The sequence below is a fragment of the Lissotriton vulgaris genome, chromosome 4_1 (genome assembly GCF_964263255.1).
Source record: "Lissotriton vulgaris chromosome 4_1, aLisVul1.2, whole genome shotgun sequence".
NCBI lineage: Eukaryota > Metazoa > Chordata > Amphibia > Caudata > Salamandridae > Lissotriton > Lissotriton vulgaris.
This window is the reverse complement of record NC_141691.1, coordinates 137,125,490-137,143,552: the sequence shown is the minus strand read 5'-3', so window position 1 is coordinate 137,143,552 and position 18,063 is coordinate 137,125,490. Positions and strand designations below refer to the sequence as shown.

At 50.6% G+C, this 18,063-nt stretch overlaps 1 protein-coding gene across 1 annotated transcript in view; it reads left to right on the top strand.

The window, feature by feature from the left end:
* Window positions 1-5,189: 5,189 nt before the first annotated feature.
* Window positions 5,190-18,063, top strand: part of SLC16A2 (solute carrier family 16 member 2) — a 558,487-nt gene continuing 545,613 nt past the window's right edge. The window contains exon 1 of the mRNA XM_086918399.1: window positions 5,190-7,292. Coding sequence (XP_086774525.1) covers window positions 6,947-7,292 — 346 coding nt within the window. The 5' untranslated portion in view covers window positions 5,190-6,946. The remainder of the gene's footprint in view (window positions 7,293-18,063) is intronic.

The window sequence follows — 18,063 nt, the reverse complement described above, 5'->3', positions numbered from 1 at the left end:
GCAAGAGCAGAAACAAACCTCGACACACATTCTCTCTACCACCACCACCCCCCTCATCCCCCTCCAACTCCCCCTAAACGCCCACACCCCTCCCCCCCTTCAGGTCTGGAGAGCCTCAACGGGAGTGCCTCCCCAACCGGTAACTGCAAAAGCCCCGAGGGGCAACATAAAAGGGAAAAAAAACAAGAAACAAAGGGCCACCATAAGGGCGGCTTCAGAAGCCAACAGCGGGCCGCGGGTGAGACACCAGTCAATGTCCGATTCAGTTCTTGGACCGGGGTGTCTTCTCCAAAAGTACATAATTACCCACGGTACCTGAGCGGAGGGGGGTGGTCCCTCCGTCGCCTATCAGCCTTCCCTGCAGGATCAAGCCGCTCCCGAGCTGCTCTGCGACAGTGACTCCATTGCACTCACCACTGAGGCCACTGCTCCGACTCTCTCTTGCTGGCTGGCCGATGGATACGGCCTACCGTGCCCCGTCGGGCGCCCCACTCTCTGCCAGGAAGACGAACGGCGCAGCCGCCGCGCCGGTGATCGATCTGCCCCTGGGGAGGGGGCAGCGTCGTCCAGGCCCAGCAAATCCCTGGCCGCCTGCAGCGATCGAACCTGGACCAGCCTGTTCTGCCAGCGGAAGATAAGGCAAAAGGGATGACCCCAGGAGTACGCCACACCCTGTTCCCTCAGGTAGGTTGTCACAGGTTTAAAGGTGCGCCTCTTTTGTAGCGTTGAAGCTGCCAAATCCTGGAAGAGTTGGGGACGATGCTCTCTGAACTGCAAGTCAGCAATCCCTCTCGCCTTCCGGAGTATGCGTTCCTTGAGCAGAAAGTCGTGAATGCAGACCAAAATGTCCGGGGGTGGAGCCCCCGTGCCTCTCGGTAGCCCAACTCTATGCACTCTGTCCATTCTAATCTCATGCAGGTCTTTTTCGCCCAGGATCTGCAAATAAAGTGCCTCCACTTATCCACGCAAGTCCCCCGCCTCTTCTCCCCAGGGCACCGCACGTATGCGGATGTTATTTCGGCGAGAACGGTTCTCCAAGTCCTCAGCGTGGGCCTGTAGATCCAGGTTTTGCTCCGTCAGCCTGATCACATCTTGTTGGAGCTGATGTACGTCCCCTGCCGTGCCCAGATCGTGCTCTTCCAGTGTCGCGACCCTCTCGCCAATGCCATCGACATCCCTCCTCACCTCCCGGAGGTCCGAGGCGAGCTGAGATCGAAGCTCCGAGATGTCCTCCTTGATAGCCGAAAAGAGGTCTAGCATGAAGGCTTTGGTGGCCAGCGCCTCATCATCCCGCAGCCGGGGAGACGAGCTGGAGCTAGCGCCTGGGGACGTCGTCGCCTGCGATCCCCTCAGGGGCCCCTCTTTGCAGGGTTTGTCCTTGCGATTTCTTTGAGCCATCGTGATCTGTCCAGTCGCTGGCGCCTGCTGGTGAGCCCTTTCCAACGATGGCGATCCCCTGCCAGTCGTGCCAGAGGCTCCGCCGCAACCCCGAGGTCTTGGTGCAGCTCTCAATCGCCCCCCAGTGGGCCCACGGTGCTCCCCTCCGTGTCGTTACCAGGGCCAGGCCACTCTGCCAGGCGACCCCTCTCTGCTCCCCTCCGGTAGCGCAGGTCACTCCAAGCGCGGCTCCACGTGTCCCGCGCCTCCTTTAGCAGGAGAGGGGCATCACCTCCACGGGCAGCACTCTCATGTCCCGGCCCACTTGTGTGCGAGGCAGCAGTTAGGTAGCCTGCGACTCACCGCTAGAAGGCCGCCACCGGGGGCAGTCACAGATATGGGCCGCCAGCGGTTCTAGGTTTAGGGAGCCCCCAGGAGAGCCCCTCGCTCCTCAGTGCAGGCCTGGGGGCGGGCGCCGCTCCCGTCTTGCTTCTGGCCGCGATCGGCCGCACCTCAGGAGACCGGCCGCTGAAATTGCGTCCTGGCAGTAGGCCGCAGATCCCCGGGCTCGCGTGATCCGGGAGGCCCGTCTCGGCCCTCGGTCCAGCTGGATTTCGCTCCGGGGCCCCACCGGACAGCTCAGTCACTCACCCCCAGCGAGATTGGATCTCTGATCGCCAAGGGTGCAGCCGGCTCCTGTCCCGGTGAGCGGCTCCGCAGCTGTGCGGCCGGGCGGCCCCTCCTCAGCACCGCCGCATGCAAGTCCACGGCTTCCACTGGTCCGCCACGCCACAGGCCCCAGCGCCAATGCGAGGCCAATCCACCACTCTTGGAGCCGCGGGTAGCGCTCAGAGCACCCCAGTGATTCCGGGAGCGTCGCGCTAGGACTAGAGCCGTCGGCAGGGTCCAGGGAAGGCGCTGGGCAAGGCTAAGCAGATCACGGCGGCGGAGGGACAGAAAGCACGTCCTAATCCGTCGCCATCTTGGACACGCCGCGCCTGTATTGTACTTTTACCTCTGACCTCATAAAGAGTGCAAAGGGGTTGTGTTTAGAATAAATACATATATTTTTGATATATATCTTGTGTGGTATGCTTTTATTTGGCACTCAAGGGATTATAATTGGTAAAACAACTAGTTTAATTCGCTCTCTGAAGTCTTAGCCTGAAGACTGCTCGCCATTGCTACCCCTAGGATAGCTTTCTATAAGGTTGACTTTACAACCACCATCAATAAGGGTCGATTAGACTGGCGCGAGGTGCCCACTAGAACTAGTGGACATCATATGCCAGGCTAACTTCTCACTCTTTGAATACAGCAGTCTGGGATACGGTACATTCTAAGGGGGCTGTGAATGCAGTGGTCTGGATGCTGTACATTCTGACGCAGTTACGAATGCAGCAGTCTGGGATACTGTAAACTATAAAGGGGTTGTGAGTGAAGCAGTCTGGGATACTGTACATTCTAAGGGGGCTGTGTATGCAATGGTTTGGGATGTTGTATAGTCTGATGGGTGTACAAATGGAGCAGTCTGGAATACTGTACATTCAGATATGGCTTTGAACACAGTAGTCTGGGATACTGTAAATTCTTAAGAGGCTGTGAATTAAACATCCTGTGATATTGTGCATTCTGAGGTACCTGTGAACGCAGCAGTCTATGATACTGTACATTCTAAGGAAGCTTGGAATGCAACAGTCGTCTAGGATACTGTACATTCAGAGGGGGCTGTGAGCGCAGCAGTCTGGGATACTGTACATTAGGGGTCGTTGAATGCAGCAGTCTGGGATACTGTACATTAGGGGTCGTTGAATGCAGCAGTCTGGGACTGGGATACTGTACATTAGGGGTCGTTGAATGCAGCAGCCTGTGATACTGTACATTAGGGGTCGTTGAATGCAGCGGTCTGGGATACTGTACATTAGGGGTCGTTGAATGCAGCGGTCTGGGATACTGTACATTAGGGGTCGTTGAATGCAGCAGCCTGTGATACTGTACATTAGGGGTCGTTGAATGCAGCAGTCTGGGACTGGGATACTGTACATTAGGGGTCGTTGAATGCAGCAGCCTGTGATACTGTACATTAGGGGTCGTTGAATGCAGCGGTCTGGGATACTGTACATTAGGGGTCGTTGAATGCAGCGGTCTGGGATACTGTACATTCAGAGGGGGCTGTGAGCGCAGCAGTCTGTGATACTGTACATTAGGGGTCGTTGAATGCAGCAGCCTGTGATACTGTACATTAGGGGTCGTTGAATGCAGCAGCCTGTGATACTGTACATTAGGGGTCGTTGAATGCAGCGGTCTGGGATACTGTACATTAGGGGTCGTTGAATGCAGCGGTCTGGGATACTGTACATTAGGGGTCGTTGAATGCAGCGGTCTGGGATACTGTACATTCAGAGGGGGCTGTGAGCGCAGCAGTCTGTGATACTGTACATTAGGGGTCGTTGAATGCAGCAGCCTGTGATACTGTACATTAGGGGTCGTTGAATGCAGCAGCCTGTGATACTGTACATTAGGGGTCGTTGAATGCAGCAGCCTGTGATACTGTACATTAGGGGTCGTTGAATGCAGCAGCCTGTGATACTGTACATTAGGGGTCGTTGAATGCAGCAGCCTGTGATACTGTACATTAGGGGTCGTTGAATGCAGCGGTCTGGGATACTGTACATTAGGGGTCGTTGAATGCAGCAGCCTGTGATACTGTACATTAGGGGTCGTTGAATGCAGCGGTCTGGGATACTGTACATTAGGGGTCGTTGAATGCAGCAGCCTGTGATACTGTACATTAGGGGTCGTTGAATGCAGCGGTCTGGGATACTGTACATTAGGGGTCGTTGAATGCAGCAGCCTGTGATACTGTACATTAGGGGTCGTTGAATGCAGCGGTCTGTGATACTGTACATTAGGGGTCGTTGAATGCAGCAGCCTGTGATACTGTACATTAGGGGTCGTTGAATGCAGCAGCCTGTGATACTGTACATTAGGGGTCGTTGAATGCAACAGCCTGTGATACTGTACATTAGGGGTCGTTGAATGCAGCGGTCTGGGATACTGTACATTAGGGGTCGTTGAATGCAGCGGCCTGGGATACTGTACATTAGGGGTCGTTGAATGCAGCGGTCTGGGACACTGTACATTAGGGGTCGTTGAATGCAGCAGTCTGGGACTGGGATACTGTACATTAGGGGTCGTTGAATGCAGCAGTCTGGGATACTGTACATTAGGGGTCGTTGAATGCAGCACTCTAGGATACTGTACATTAGGGGCTGTGAATGCAGCAGTCTGGGATACTGTACATTCAGTGGGCCATGAATGCGGCCCTCTCAGGGCGGCCTGCTCCCCGTGCCTCTGCAGGGAGGCCCATGCCAGGGGCACACGTGTGCGCCCGCCTGCCCCCGGTCTGCAGCCGGGTAGGGAGCCTGCGTGCGTGCCTTGGCTCGGCCTCCCTGCGCCATGCTGCTCGTACAGTACAACAACAATGGCTGGGGTTGGCCGGATCCCAAGAGGGGCGGGCCGCCGGCGAATCCTCTCTTTTTTCCGGAGGGCTTCTCGGCTTCCCCTTCGCTGTGTTTTGCTGGACGCGAGAGGCGTTCTTTTGTCCTCGTTTTCAACATCAAAGCCACCGGGCCGGCCACCCCTTCCTGCCCGCGTCGAAGGTCCCCCGGCGCACCGTGTGCTGTAGGATGACTTGTATATGTATAAATACCGGAGGTGACTCCCACACGAGACATGTGGGCGGGGGGAGGAAGGCGGTGTTTGCGCCTCTCTCCTCCCCCTGTCTGAACATCGCATGCACACAGAGCCTGTGGCTGCGGAGAAAGACCCCTGGCCATGCTGCCTGCACGCCTTCCAAATACTAGCCCAGAGAGATAAGGGGGCAAATCAGTGGCACCGGGGTGGCCAGGTGGGGGGCCCCCAAATGAGACACCTTGCGTAGGGGAGGCGCTTGCTTCCTAGCTTTCAGCTCCCAGGAAGAGGTGAGAGCCCAGCCTGTCTGTGTGTGCGTGAGGTGTACCCTGCCTGCAGCAGTCATGCAGAGGTGAGCCGTCCTGCCAGCCCACCCCCTCCCCGGAAGCCAAGCCCCCCACCTTCCCGAGAGATTCTTGATGTCTGGCACTGGGTGTTTGTGTACCATGTGATTCTGTGTGCCTGTCCTCGAGGCGTGGCCCTGACATGCACTTAGCAGTAGCCTGTTTCCACCTTACCTACACAGTTACATGCTCTGTACCTGGCCTAGACACGGTGCATGCCAGTGACGCACACCGGGTGTTCCTGTGATAATACGTATACACAGGTGTCCCTGTGCATGTCTGTTGCAGCGTATCCCTGTGTGTGCAAAAGTATTGTACCTGTGTGTTTCGGTCGTAGATAAAGCGTGCTACGTCATCCAGTGCACGTCCTGACCTGCTGTTGTAAAGAATCGCATGTGTGTTTCGTTCTATTCACCTTTGGTGCATGCTGTGTGTACACATGTTCCGCACATTGCCTAGAGTATGTTAGTCGCCTCCCCGTGTGCGGCTACATCAATATTTGACTTCTGTGACGCATACTGCGTGTTTGTCATAGATACTGTCCCGCTGTGTGCCTTTCATGGTGTGTGCCTGCTATGTCTGTTATGTTGCATACAGTGCCTTCTGTGCGCTACAGTCACCTATGTAGTGTACCTGTGTGATGCCCGCTGTGGGCGTACGTTACAAAGAGTGTCTGCAGGTTACATGCATGTTACTCCTGTCCCAGATGTAATGCACCTTTGTTATGCCGCCTGTGTTGTGGTGTTACACGCAGTGCCCGCACGTGCTATCCGCTGTCTGTGACTCTTGCAGACAAAGTGTATTTTTGTGGCGTCTGCTGTGTCCTGGTGTTACACGCAGCGCCCCCATGTGCCACCCGCTGTCTGTGACATAGTGTGTCTCTGTGACGCATGCCGCGTCCTTGTGTTTCTCACAGTGCCTCCGTGCTGTGTCGGCCCGTCACGGATATAGTGCATCCCCGTCACAGATACTCCGTGTCCCTGTTCTACCTGTAATACGGTGTTGTCACAGATAGTGTACATCCCGCGCTTCCGGTGTGCTCGCGTCAACCTGCATCCCAGGGCCACAAAGTGCGTGCCCTGTGCTGCCTGCCACAGTGGCTGTCGTGCAGCTCCTGTCAGGGATGCGCTGTGTGCCCGCGCTGCGCGCCGCGTGCCCCCGTGCCACCCCCGGTGGCTCCTGCTAATGTGTCCCTTTGTGTGCCTGGCAGTGTGTATCCCTGTGCCAGGAGCTGCGTGTCCCTGTGACTGCCCACGACCTGCCTCTCACCCCTCTCAGGACACACGCAGCTCCGAATGCGCCGTGCCCGCCTTTTAAAGGCCAGATGTGGAGGGGAGGGAGGGTCCGTCCCCCACCCCCGGTGCCTGCTGCCTCCTAACCCTCATGCCAGGGTCACTCTCTGCATTGCTGTCGTGCGCAGTCTGCCCTGCACGTGCCCTGGGCTGAGCTGAACCTAAGCCCTCGCTCTCGGTCCGACTGGCAGTGCGCGCATCTGGGCATCGAGGACAGTGGCAGCAGGTGGTGCGGGCAGCATGACCTCCCAGGGCAGCAGCGGCGGGCAGCCAGCAGGGGGGCGCCAAAGGGCAGCGCCCGAGGAAGAGGAGCTGAAGGGAGAGGCGCAGCCGCCCCCCGGAGTGCGGGACCGGCTGCTGGAGGCGCAGGAGACCCCCGTGGCCCTGCAGGATGGCGCGCCAGGGGGCTCCCCGCAGCACGGCGGCTTCCAGCCCCCGGAGGGGGGCTACGGCTGGCTGGTGGTCTTCGCCGCCACCTGGTGCAGCGGGTCCATCTTCGGCATCCAGAACTCGTTCGGGATCCTGTACGTGATGCTGCAGGAGGACATGGAGGGGCCCAAGGACAAGGCGCTGGAGTTCAAGACCGGTGAGTCTCAGGGGGTGGATGAATGGGTTAATGAATGATTTTATTAAGGAAACCACGAAGCATAGCGCGCAGGCTGGACGCGTGAGTTACTGAATTATTAAGTGTTGCAGAGTTCACGGGACCACGTGGTGGGATGGTGTGCATGCACGTGAGCGCGTGGTCAGGGGTTGTTGGTCCACTTTCAAGCGCCTAGAAGACAGGCATTATTGCTTACCTTTAGAAATCTCGCCGCCATTTAACGAAACCAGTCTTACTTCCTACACGTGTTCACAATTAAAGGTGTACTGTACAATGCAATGAAAGGTGTGCACCTTTTCATTCAGGCTTCGACCCCTACTTGCAAAGGACCCCTTCGCCCCACCTGGGAACGCTGTGCCTTCCCTTCCCGACTGGTTGGGATGGCCATGAACGCTCCTCATGATTCGAGCTGAACTCGTTCCGTGCCCCCTTGTCTAGCCCGTCACACCTTGTTCTGTTCCCGGTTTCAAATGCTTGTGTTTTTTTCACCTGCAAGGTGTGCATGTAATTATCCTGGCCCTGGCACCTGTATTTAAAACGCGTTCTCTCTGAAGCCTGCGCCTCACCGGAGCAGCTGCAGCCCGGGTCAGCCTCGCGCACGGGGCTCGAGCGCGCCGGTCCAGCGCCGATCACACCCCCTAAAGCAGCAGAGCGCGCGGGACGGATTACATCCTGCCGTGGCCGACTACTGGCTTCTTTTTTTGGCCAATTTTCATGCCCATTCGGCTTTCCACCCCTCCCTGTTTGTTTATGGCTTATTTTTCAGATCTGGCTTGTTGTATTTTGAGTAATAAAAGGTGTGCACCTTTTATTCATCGTAGACAACAACCTGATCATGTACACTTATAAAGTATTATCAGTTCGGGATAGCCATGTAAAACAACTATACGTACAATATGTGTCTATGGAATGTATTTGCATAGGCAGTGGGTATTCTGAATATCTTGAATCGACCAGGCCTTCTTGGACCTACGTTGGACGTCCCTGCGTTAGTGGGTTAGAAAACAACTTGATGCATCTCATTGAATGTTGGCTTTAATACTTACAACTCATTGCTGTGCAGTGTGTTCGTATCTAATCAGAGCGACGGAAGAATGCCAAGACTACATCACCCAGAATGCAGTGGTTTGCCACCATAATTCCAGAACGGCACACAGACTTTCATTATGACATGGAGTTAGGTGGCCATCCTGCGCGTGACTAACATGTGTATCGGGGTAGCTTTGCCCCTGAACTATATATATATATAGGCAAACCTTGAGGGTTAACGACTGCAAACGAGTTCGGTGGCGGCTCTGCACTTGTTATGACCCTACCACTCTATTTTGCAATAATCCAAAATGCTAGTTAAAAAGCAGCATGACCCCCATCTCGTAATGTTAGCAGTTGAAACTGCTTGCGCCAATCTGAACCGTACCACATGGGAACAGATCACCCCGATGTTTAGAGGTGTGTTCTCGTGTTTACTTGTTCTAGTCGAAGTTATAATGGCAGGGCCATTTTAAGGAGCATACTTACAGAAATTAGCGACCAGTGGTTTTGTGTTTACGTGCTAAAGGCAACATCAGATCAACTCTACAAATATGAAAGTAAAATGCCTATTGGTTCACTGTTTTAGTCAATGCACTTATATCGAGCACGCTGGCACGTGCCTGAAGGGAGTTTTTCTCTTGACATGTGTGAGATTCCCTACCGTTTTGATACACACGTTTCTAATCAGATAGCGCCTAGAAGCAAAGCAATATATTGTAACCCTTTTAGTAAAACCATAAACGGCTTCTTTGCTCCCTACAAATGCATGCAATTAAAGGTGTGCCCGAATATTGAGCATATATACACGTGAGCAGAAAGCTCCTTGTTGAGGAAAAGGGCTTTTAGGCGCATACGCTCCAAAGTATGCAAAGCACAAGTATTTAAATCACCTTGCGCAAATCGATCATCGGATACTCACGCTCCCTTGATTGGCGTTTGTGTAGCGCACAGTGTGTCTTTAGTAGGGCATCGCAGCGCATTTGGTCCTTACCAACAGAGACACGAATCTGATTAGGGTGACCAACCGTCCGTAAATTTCACGGACAGGCCGTAATTTGGACCTCACGTCCGTAGTCCGTGAGGATCCTTTTTACGGACGCCTTTTGTCCGTAATTTTAGCAAAGGGTCACAGGGAGCAGCACTGCTCCCCTGTGAGAGCCCTTAGCCCCTTGGTGCTGGCGCCTCGCACTCCTCCTGGAGCACAAGAGCAGCTCCACCCGCCCGTCATTCTGTATGCGGGCTGATTGCCACATACAGAATGTCAATGGGGCAGTGTGGGGTGTTAAAGCATGTGGTGGCCTCCTCCTGCCTCAGTGTACAGCAGGGCATTCTGTAAGATAAAAGGTAAAACACCGATGCTGCAACGTTAGAAAACAGTTTATATAAAGAAGCCTGTTTAACAAGTTAAAAATAATGGGTTATCGTTTTTTCATTGTCTCTTCATTTTAGAACTAAAGTATTTTCAAAATTATATTCCACAAAGCCATGGTTTCTGCTTTTTTATTTTAAGCGACTAACAACCATTGACAAAGCCAATAGTCCTGGCTTGGGATGCAATGACAGAAACAACATAATACTAGTCAGGCGCAGATTTTTAGCCTAGGTGTTGTAAACCACGCCCTTAATTACAAGGAACACCCCCTTTGAAGAGACCCTCCAGTTATTTCACACCACTTAAAGCCCTGGAAACAACACCAGTTCACAGTCACCTCACGTCCTGGCTCTGTGCAACATGCATGACTAATGACTTCTAGTTTTCAGATTGAGTATGTGCAGGGGCATAGTGAACCCTTCCCCACCCCACCCCTTGCTTTAGGAACTACAGCGAGGTGAAGTTATTGATGGGCCTCTTCTGTCTGCAACTCTGCAGACAAAGGCTCAGCTCATAATGTGAAAAGGTGGGTGAGTAAATACGTGAAGGAATGTGTGAATGGCTGGATGGATTACTGAAAGGATGAATGAAAGGGTGAATGGATAGATAATGAAAGAAAGGATGGATGAATGAATGAGTGGAAGAATGGATGAGAGAAAAGGTAAATAGATGGATGGGTGGAAGGGTAGATTGATGGGTAAAAGGGTGGATGGTTGTGTGAAAGGATGGATAATTGAGTGAAAGGGTAGATGATGGGCGAGTGAATGGTTGGATGGATGAGTGAAAGGATGGACGGATTGATGAATTGATAAGTGAAAGGGTGGCTGGATGGATGGATGGATGAGTGAAAGGGTGGATGTAAGGATTGATCAATGAGTGAAAGGGGAGTAGATGGACAAAAGGATGGATAGATGAGTGAAGAAGTGAAAAGGTGGATGGATGAGAGGATGGATGAGTAATAGGATCAATGGATGGATTCATGAATGGATGAGTAGGTGGGTGGGTGGATGGATGGATAAGTGAAAGGGGGATGGAGAGAGAAAGGGAGGATGAATGAATGAAAGGGTGAATGGGTGGAAGAATATGTGACTGGGTGGATGGATGAGTAAGTAAAAGGATTGCTGGATGGGTGAAAGGGTAAATGGCTGGATGGATGAGTGAATAGATGGATGGGTGGAAGAGTGGATGGATGACTGTACAGATGGATGGGGTGAAAGGGTGGGTAGATGAATAATGGATGGATGAGTGAAAGGGTGGATGGAGTGATGGATGAGTGAAATGATGGATGGAAGGATACATGGTGGATAGGTTTGCAAATGGTTGAATTTGTTTGGATATAGATAGGCACACAGATGGAAGGACAGAATGAATGGTGAAAGACTGACTGATAGATAAAATAATGATTACACCTTGTAGCACCCATTGTCTTAAGTAACATTTCCTATACATTGCCTATCACATTAATATGAGTAATTGTCTCTATATAATGTGTGTGTGATGTAACGCACTCCAACACCCTGCCCTGCGTACTTGGGATGAGTAACGCTCATAAATACACATGAGAGACGGTCTCTGTGAAGATGAGGAGCACCATTTGAGGGTGGTAGCAAGGCCGGACTAGCCGGATCGGGCATCGGGTGTTTCCCTGGGAGGCTGGAAAGTGGGGGGGGAGGGGGGAGCGGTTTTGTTACTGGGGGCTGGCACTGCAAAGTTCCTTGTATATCCAGTAGTTTTGAATCAACAATAAAAGCGGCCGTTGTCTGGTGTCTAATGTACCTGCTGGAGTGAGATGCAAATTTTGATTCGTCTAAGGTAGCAAGCTGCGGCCATACTGAAAAACCGTGAAGTGCACGATTGTCTCAACCTAATATAAACTTATTTTGACTTGTACTTAGGTGGTTGTCTATTTACTTACTTATATACTATTGCGCGACATCCTCTGACATGTCTGTAAAACTTACCCTTTGTCCCGAAAATTTGCCCTGAATTTTGACCTTTTGTCCTGAATTTTTGTCCTAAATTTTGTCCCTTTGTACTGAATTTTTACACTCACCGTCCTGAATTTGCACCTATACCAGTTGGTCACCCTAATCTGATTGGGTCTGTGGAGATCTGCTGTCAGTGGTTTGGAATTAAAAGCGCGCACCTTTTATTCTGAATTCAACACTAATGCAACTAGTTGAAACGCCTGCCCTTGTGGCAGAGGCGCTATTCTAATCATGTTCACCCAACTGTCTGTCCGGGCTCCAACCAGTCCTAGTTTGTGAGATGCGTCCCAGGCCACTGTATAGCTCCCTCCTGTTTATTTTAGAATAATGGACTTGTGGCTTCGAATCCATCCACGCCTCGTTCATCCCACAGCCTCCCCAAGATCGCCTTATTTATAAGATCGCTTTATCTTTTATTGAAGGCAAAGGTTGCTTTGTTCCTCAAGGTAACATCGTGATTCCTGCAAAAGTTGCAGCTTTTGTCGTGGCCGCCGGACCGGCTCATCCCTCCGTGCTTTGTCTGAAAGCATTGCTGCATTTATTCATTTTCTTGCTTTCAATCCATTGCTTGACTTGCAGTTATGAGCTCCTTACTCTTGTCAAAGTCTGCCTCGCACCCCTCCGAGGCTCATCTCTGCGTGATGTTTGGTCATTTTGGACTGTGGCAGTTTTCTAGATGGTGTGCTTCCAAGAGTTGTGCGGCTTTAGGAATGGAACTTGTCTCTGTTTGCTGTAGCTGGCACGTGTCGCTTTTAGTCCAGGGCTCATTAGGAAGCTGCGAGCACTTTTCAGCTGGGCTGCTATGCCTTTAATGCAGAGGTCTTCAAACTTTTTGATGCCGAGACCCCCTCTTCAAAAGTTTTTAGGTGTAAGGACCCCCTCCTGGCAAAATATTCTAGAACCTGTTACTCTCCATCAATAACCATAAACACCCTTAATTCCTGTGGCAAATCATTTTTACGGTGGGGACATATTATTAAACAGTGTATTCTGTAAAAAATTTTAGGTTTTTCACTGCCAGGTAGCTAAGTTGAAATAACTGGTAGTTTAAGTGAAAAATACATTAAAAAAGTTGTTACTCAGTGGGAAATGCACAATAGTACATTATGACACCTTTATTGGTTCAATGCACTTCAGAGGTCTATGTGTAACCAGGGACCCACATAATTTATTCTTTGATGGTGCAGTGGAGAATAGTCACGTGTGCATTTTTTGTGCTAGGTTACAGCTTGTTACAGAAAGCACTGTGAATATGTAAGTCAATATTTAAAACTTGCATTTTAGTAATACCCAGATTGTACATTTTTTTTTTACAAAACTGTCATAATCTTCAAACATGTATTTGAAAGAAAATATAAATATATATTAGCACCAGGTGTCAAGTGCCTTTCCAGTACAGGTGTGTTATGAACCACAATAAAAAAAATCGAAAATCGGAATTATTTGGGTAGACTAGGTGAAAAAAACCAGGAAAAATTACAAATTTCGAAATAGCAGAAGTTATGGAAAGTTGGGTGATTCTGGCCTCTGATTTCCATCCCATTTTCCCCTCGCTGAGAACGGCCTGCTCCAGCCACCGACACCCCCCCCACCCCTCCCACCAAGCCCAGATCGCACCTTCCCTTGTAGACGCGGTGCATGAACAGGCCCAGCCAGCATGAGGTCAAATAAGCTAGTACTGGCCTCCTGCAGAGCCTGACTGCCTCCTAATGGTCGTTGTCGCCAAGACCCATCCTCCTTCATCAGCTGGTGTGAAGTGTGCACAATAGGATTGCTCTTTAGAGCAGCTCCCAGTGCGAGGCTCTCTCTGGCACAACGCTCGGCTGGGGAATGCGCGCCCCCCTTCCTGTGACCCCACGCCCCCCCTGGGGGTCACGCCCCACAGATTGAAGACCTCTGCTTTAATGAGACGGAGCTGGCAACACTCAGCTGGGCTGCTATACATTTAATGAGACTGAGCTGACAGCACTCAGCAGGACTGCTATACCTTTAATGAGACTGTGCTGACAGCATTCAGCTGGGCTGCTATGCCTTTAATGAGACTGTGCCGGCAGCATTCAGCTGGGCTGCTATGCCTTTAATGAGACTGAGCTGGTAGCCCTCCGATGGGCTGCTATACATTTAATGAGACTGCGCTGGCAGCATTCAGCTGGGCTGCTATACCTTTAATGAGACTGTGCTGGTAGCCCTCAGCTGGGCTGCTATACCTTTAATGATACTGTGCTGACAGCACTCAGCAGGACTGCTATACCTTTAATGAGACTTTGCTAGCAGCATTCAGCTGGGCTGCTATGCCTTTAATGAGACTGAGCTGGTAGCCCTCAGATGGGCTGCTATACCTTTAATGAGACTGCGATAGCAGCATTCAGCTGGGCTGCTATACTTTAAATGAGATTGTGCCGGTAGCCCTCAGCTGGGCCGCTATACCTTTAATGAGACGGTGCTGGCAGCACTCTGCAGGGCTGCTATACATTTAATGAGACTTTGCTGGCAGCCCTCAGCTGGGCTGCTATACCTTTAATGAGACTGTGCTGGTAGCCCTCAGCTGGGCTGCTATACCTTTAATGAGACTGTGCTGGTAGCCCTCAGCTGGGCTGCTGTACCTTTAATGAGACTGTGCTTGCAGCACTCAGCAGGACTGCTGTACCTTTAATGAGACTTTGTTGGCAGCCCTCAGCTGGGCTGGTATCCCTTTAATGATACTGTGCTGACAGCACTCAGCAGGGCTGCTATATCTTTAATGAGACTTTGCTGGCAGCCCTCAGCGGGGCTGGCTGCTATACCTTTAATTATACTGTGCTGACAGCATTCAGCTGAGGTGCTATACCTTTAATGAGACTGTGCTGGTAGCCCTCAGCTGGGCTGCTGTACCTTTAATGAGACTGTGCTGGTAGCCCTCAGCTGGGCTGCTGTACCTTTAATGAGACTGTGCTGGTAGCCCTCAGCTGGGCTGCTGTACCTTTAATGAGACTTTGCTGGCAGCCCTTAGCGGGGCTGGCTGCTATACCTTTAATTATACTGTGCTGACAGCATTCAGCTGAGGTGCTATACCTTTAATGAGACTGTGCTGGTAGCCCTCAGCTGGGCTGCTGTACCTTTAATGAGACTTTGCTGGCAGCCCTTAGCGGGGCTGGCTGCTATACCTTTAATTATACTGTGCTGACAGCATTCAGCTGGGCTGCTGTACCTTTAATGAGACTGTGCTGGTAGCCCTCAGCGGGGCTGCTGTACCTTTAATGAGATTGTGCTTGCAGCACTCAGCAGGACTGCTATACCTCTAAGGAGTCAGTGCTAGCTACGCTCAGCTGGGTTGCTGTACCTTCAATGAGACAGTTCTGACACTCACAGCTGGGCTGCTATACTGTTAATGAGAACGTGCTGGCTATTCTCAGCTGAGTTGTTATAACTTTAATGAGACAGTGCTGGCGATATTCAGCTGGGCTGCTGCACCTTTACAGAGACTGAGTTTGTGCACTCAGCTGGGCTGCTATACCTTTAATGAGACTGTGCTGGCACTCTCAGCAGCGCTGTCATACTTTTAATAATAATAATAACCATTTCTAAAGCGCATGGTTACACTGCAACAGTGTGTCCCCGCGCTGAGAGATGCTACTGCTCCCTGAGAAGAAAATGTCCAGGGCTCATCTGGATATCCGACTGTGAGAGACTGTTATTTGCGTGGGAAAAGATGAGTTTTCAGTTTTTGTCTGAATCTTGTTTCAGAGGGCTCCATACGTAAATCCAGAGGTAGCTTGTTCCAGTGTTTACTGGCTAGAAATCTAAATGAGCCACCTCCCAACCTGGCTTTGCGAACGCGAGGAGGTTGGAACAGCATTGCTCCGGCAGATCTTAGGTTCGGGTGGGACGATGAATAGTGAGAAGGTTTCGTAGGTATCTTGGGCCTTTTTCCTGGGCAATGCGATGGGCAAAGCAGAGAGCCTTAAACCTAATACGCTCCTCGATAGGGAGCCAATGAAGTTTAGATAGTGCCATTTTCCCTGCTGCTCTGCGAGAAAGGTTGAGTACCAGACGTGCAGCAGCATTTTGGACACATTGTAGCTGGTGGAGACCTTTTTTGCTTAGGCCAAGGAAAAGAGCATTGCCATAGTCTAAGTGAGGCGTGACTAGGGCATGAATGAGAGTTTTCCTGGCACTAATGGGGAGTAGGTCAAGGACTTTTCAGAGTATTTTAAGTATTCCGAACCATTTTCCTGTGATTTTACTAATCTGATGCCTAAAGGAAAGCTCCGCGTCCACCATAATTCCTAGATTTCTGACGGCCTCCACCGGACGTGGAAGTTCCCCTAGTTCTGTTGGCCACCAGTCCTGCGACCAGGCAGAGGGGAGTTTACCAACCACCAGCAATTCTGTTTTGTCGCCATTAAGGCGCAGGCAGTTGTTGTTCATCCAACCTGCCACAGAAAGCATGCAGTTGGAGAAGTTAGTAGCCTCCTCTACCTGGTTGTCAGTGAGTCTAATGATTAGTTGGGTATCGTACGCGTATGTAACGATATCCACTCCAAAAGCTTCCACGATATGAGCTAGGGGCTCCATATAGAGATTGAACAATGTGGGGCTCAAACTTGAGCCGTGGGGAACCCTTGGGGAAATACCTTTAATGAGACTGTGCTTGCACTCTCAACTGGGTTGCTATACCTTTAACGTGACAGTGCTAGCTATACTCAGCTGGGTTGCTATACCTTAATTGAGACCGTGCTAGCTATTTTCAGCTGGTCTGCTATACCTTTATTGAGACCGTGCTAGCACTCTCAGCTGTGCTGCTATACTTTTAATGTGGCAGTGCTAGCACATCTGTGCTGAGCTACTATACCCTTAAGGGACTGTGTTTGCACTCTCAGATGAGCTGCTGTACCTTTATATGAGAATGTATTTGAACCCTCAGGTGAGCTGCTATTTAATTAGACAGTGCCGTCAGTCAGCTGGGCTGCTATACCTTTAATGAGACAGTGCTAGCACTCTCATCTGGGCTGCTGTTTATTCTGTTAATGTACGAGTGTTTGCAGTGTGAGCCTGACTGCTATACCTTTAATGTGAAAGGGTTAGCTCTTCTCGGATGGGCTACTATGCTTACAATTAGACAGTGCTAGCACTGTCAGCTGGGATGATATACCTTAAATGAGGCATTCTAACTTTTCACAGCTGGGATACTATACTTTTAATGATATAGTGCTTGCCTTTGTTAGCTGGGTTTTTAACGAGGTAGTTCTAGCTACACTCAGCTGTTTTTACACACCTTTGATATGACCGTGCTTCTCACCTGGGCTGTTTTACCTTTAATGTTACAAGTCTAGCTCTGCTCAGCTGGCTGCTAATCATTGAATGAGACACTGAATGCCCCTTTTTTTAGTGAGATAGGGCTAGCTACAGTAAGCTGAGTTTTTATACCTTTAATAAGACAGTGCTAGTGCTTCTCACCTGTATATATAAGAATAAGGGGCAACCCCGTAACCCGGGGAACCTGGGAAATCAAGTAATAAAGAAAAACAGTGGTGCTACGAGGGGGAAGTGTGAACCTCTACGTCCTTGGTAAAAAATAGTTTAACCATCAACTGATTGGTTCCATTTCTAAACAAAACAGTTGTATTCAATTTGTTCAATAACAAAAAAATCATTGCAATTTCATAATCAAGCCATTTTGAAAGACAAAGGTGGTTGATACACACTCTGAGAGAGTGAAATGCTCCAGAATCAAATAAAAATAGTACACTATTATTGTGTCAACATTTCGACCCCATGCATACAGTTTAGACTTGGTCTTCATCAGGACGCAGGTTGGAAAGCACCGAACGGATGAGATGGAGGTGGAAAAAGCAGGATATACTTTTTGGGTGTATTGTCGCATCGAACAACTTGGAGGAGGCAGAAAATTAATCCAAATCCATGGTGTAGGGTCCCCAGCCAAAGCATGTATGGAACAGCATGAGGAACCGGGCTGGAGGCGTACCGCGGGGAGTGGATGCCCCCCCAGATATACTTCTTCCATTGTAGTTACTTAAGGGCAACCTGGACCTCCAAGTTGCCTCAAAGAGCTGCCCTGGGTGAGTCACTCGATAAAGAGACCTAAAAATAACACTGTGGAGCCTCAGTGTGCTGCAACCACATGAGGGTATTAATTAATCAGACCCTCAAGAACGAAAGACCAATTAAACTGCTCAGGGAATGAATCCTCCAACTACCACAGCGATTGCTTGCTTGCAGGTTCCTCATGGTATGTATTTAGTCCGCAGAGCTCTGGCACACACATCTACCTGCTGTAGTCATTCTATATATGCATATGTATGTGTGTGTGTGTATATGTGTATATATATGTATGTATATATGAAAGAGAATCCCAACCGCT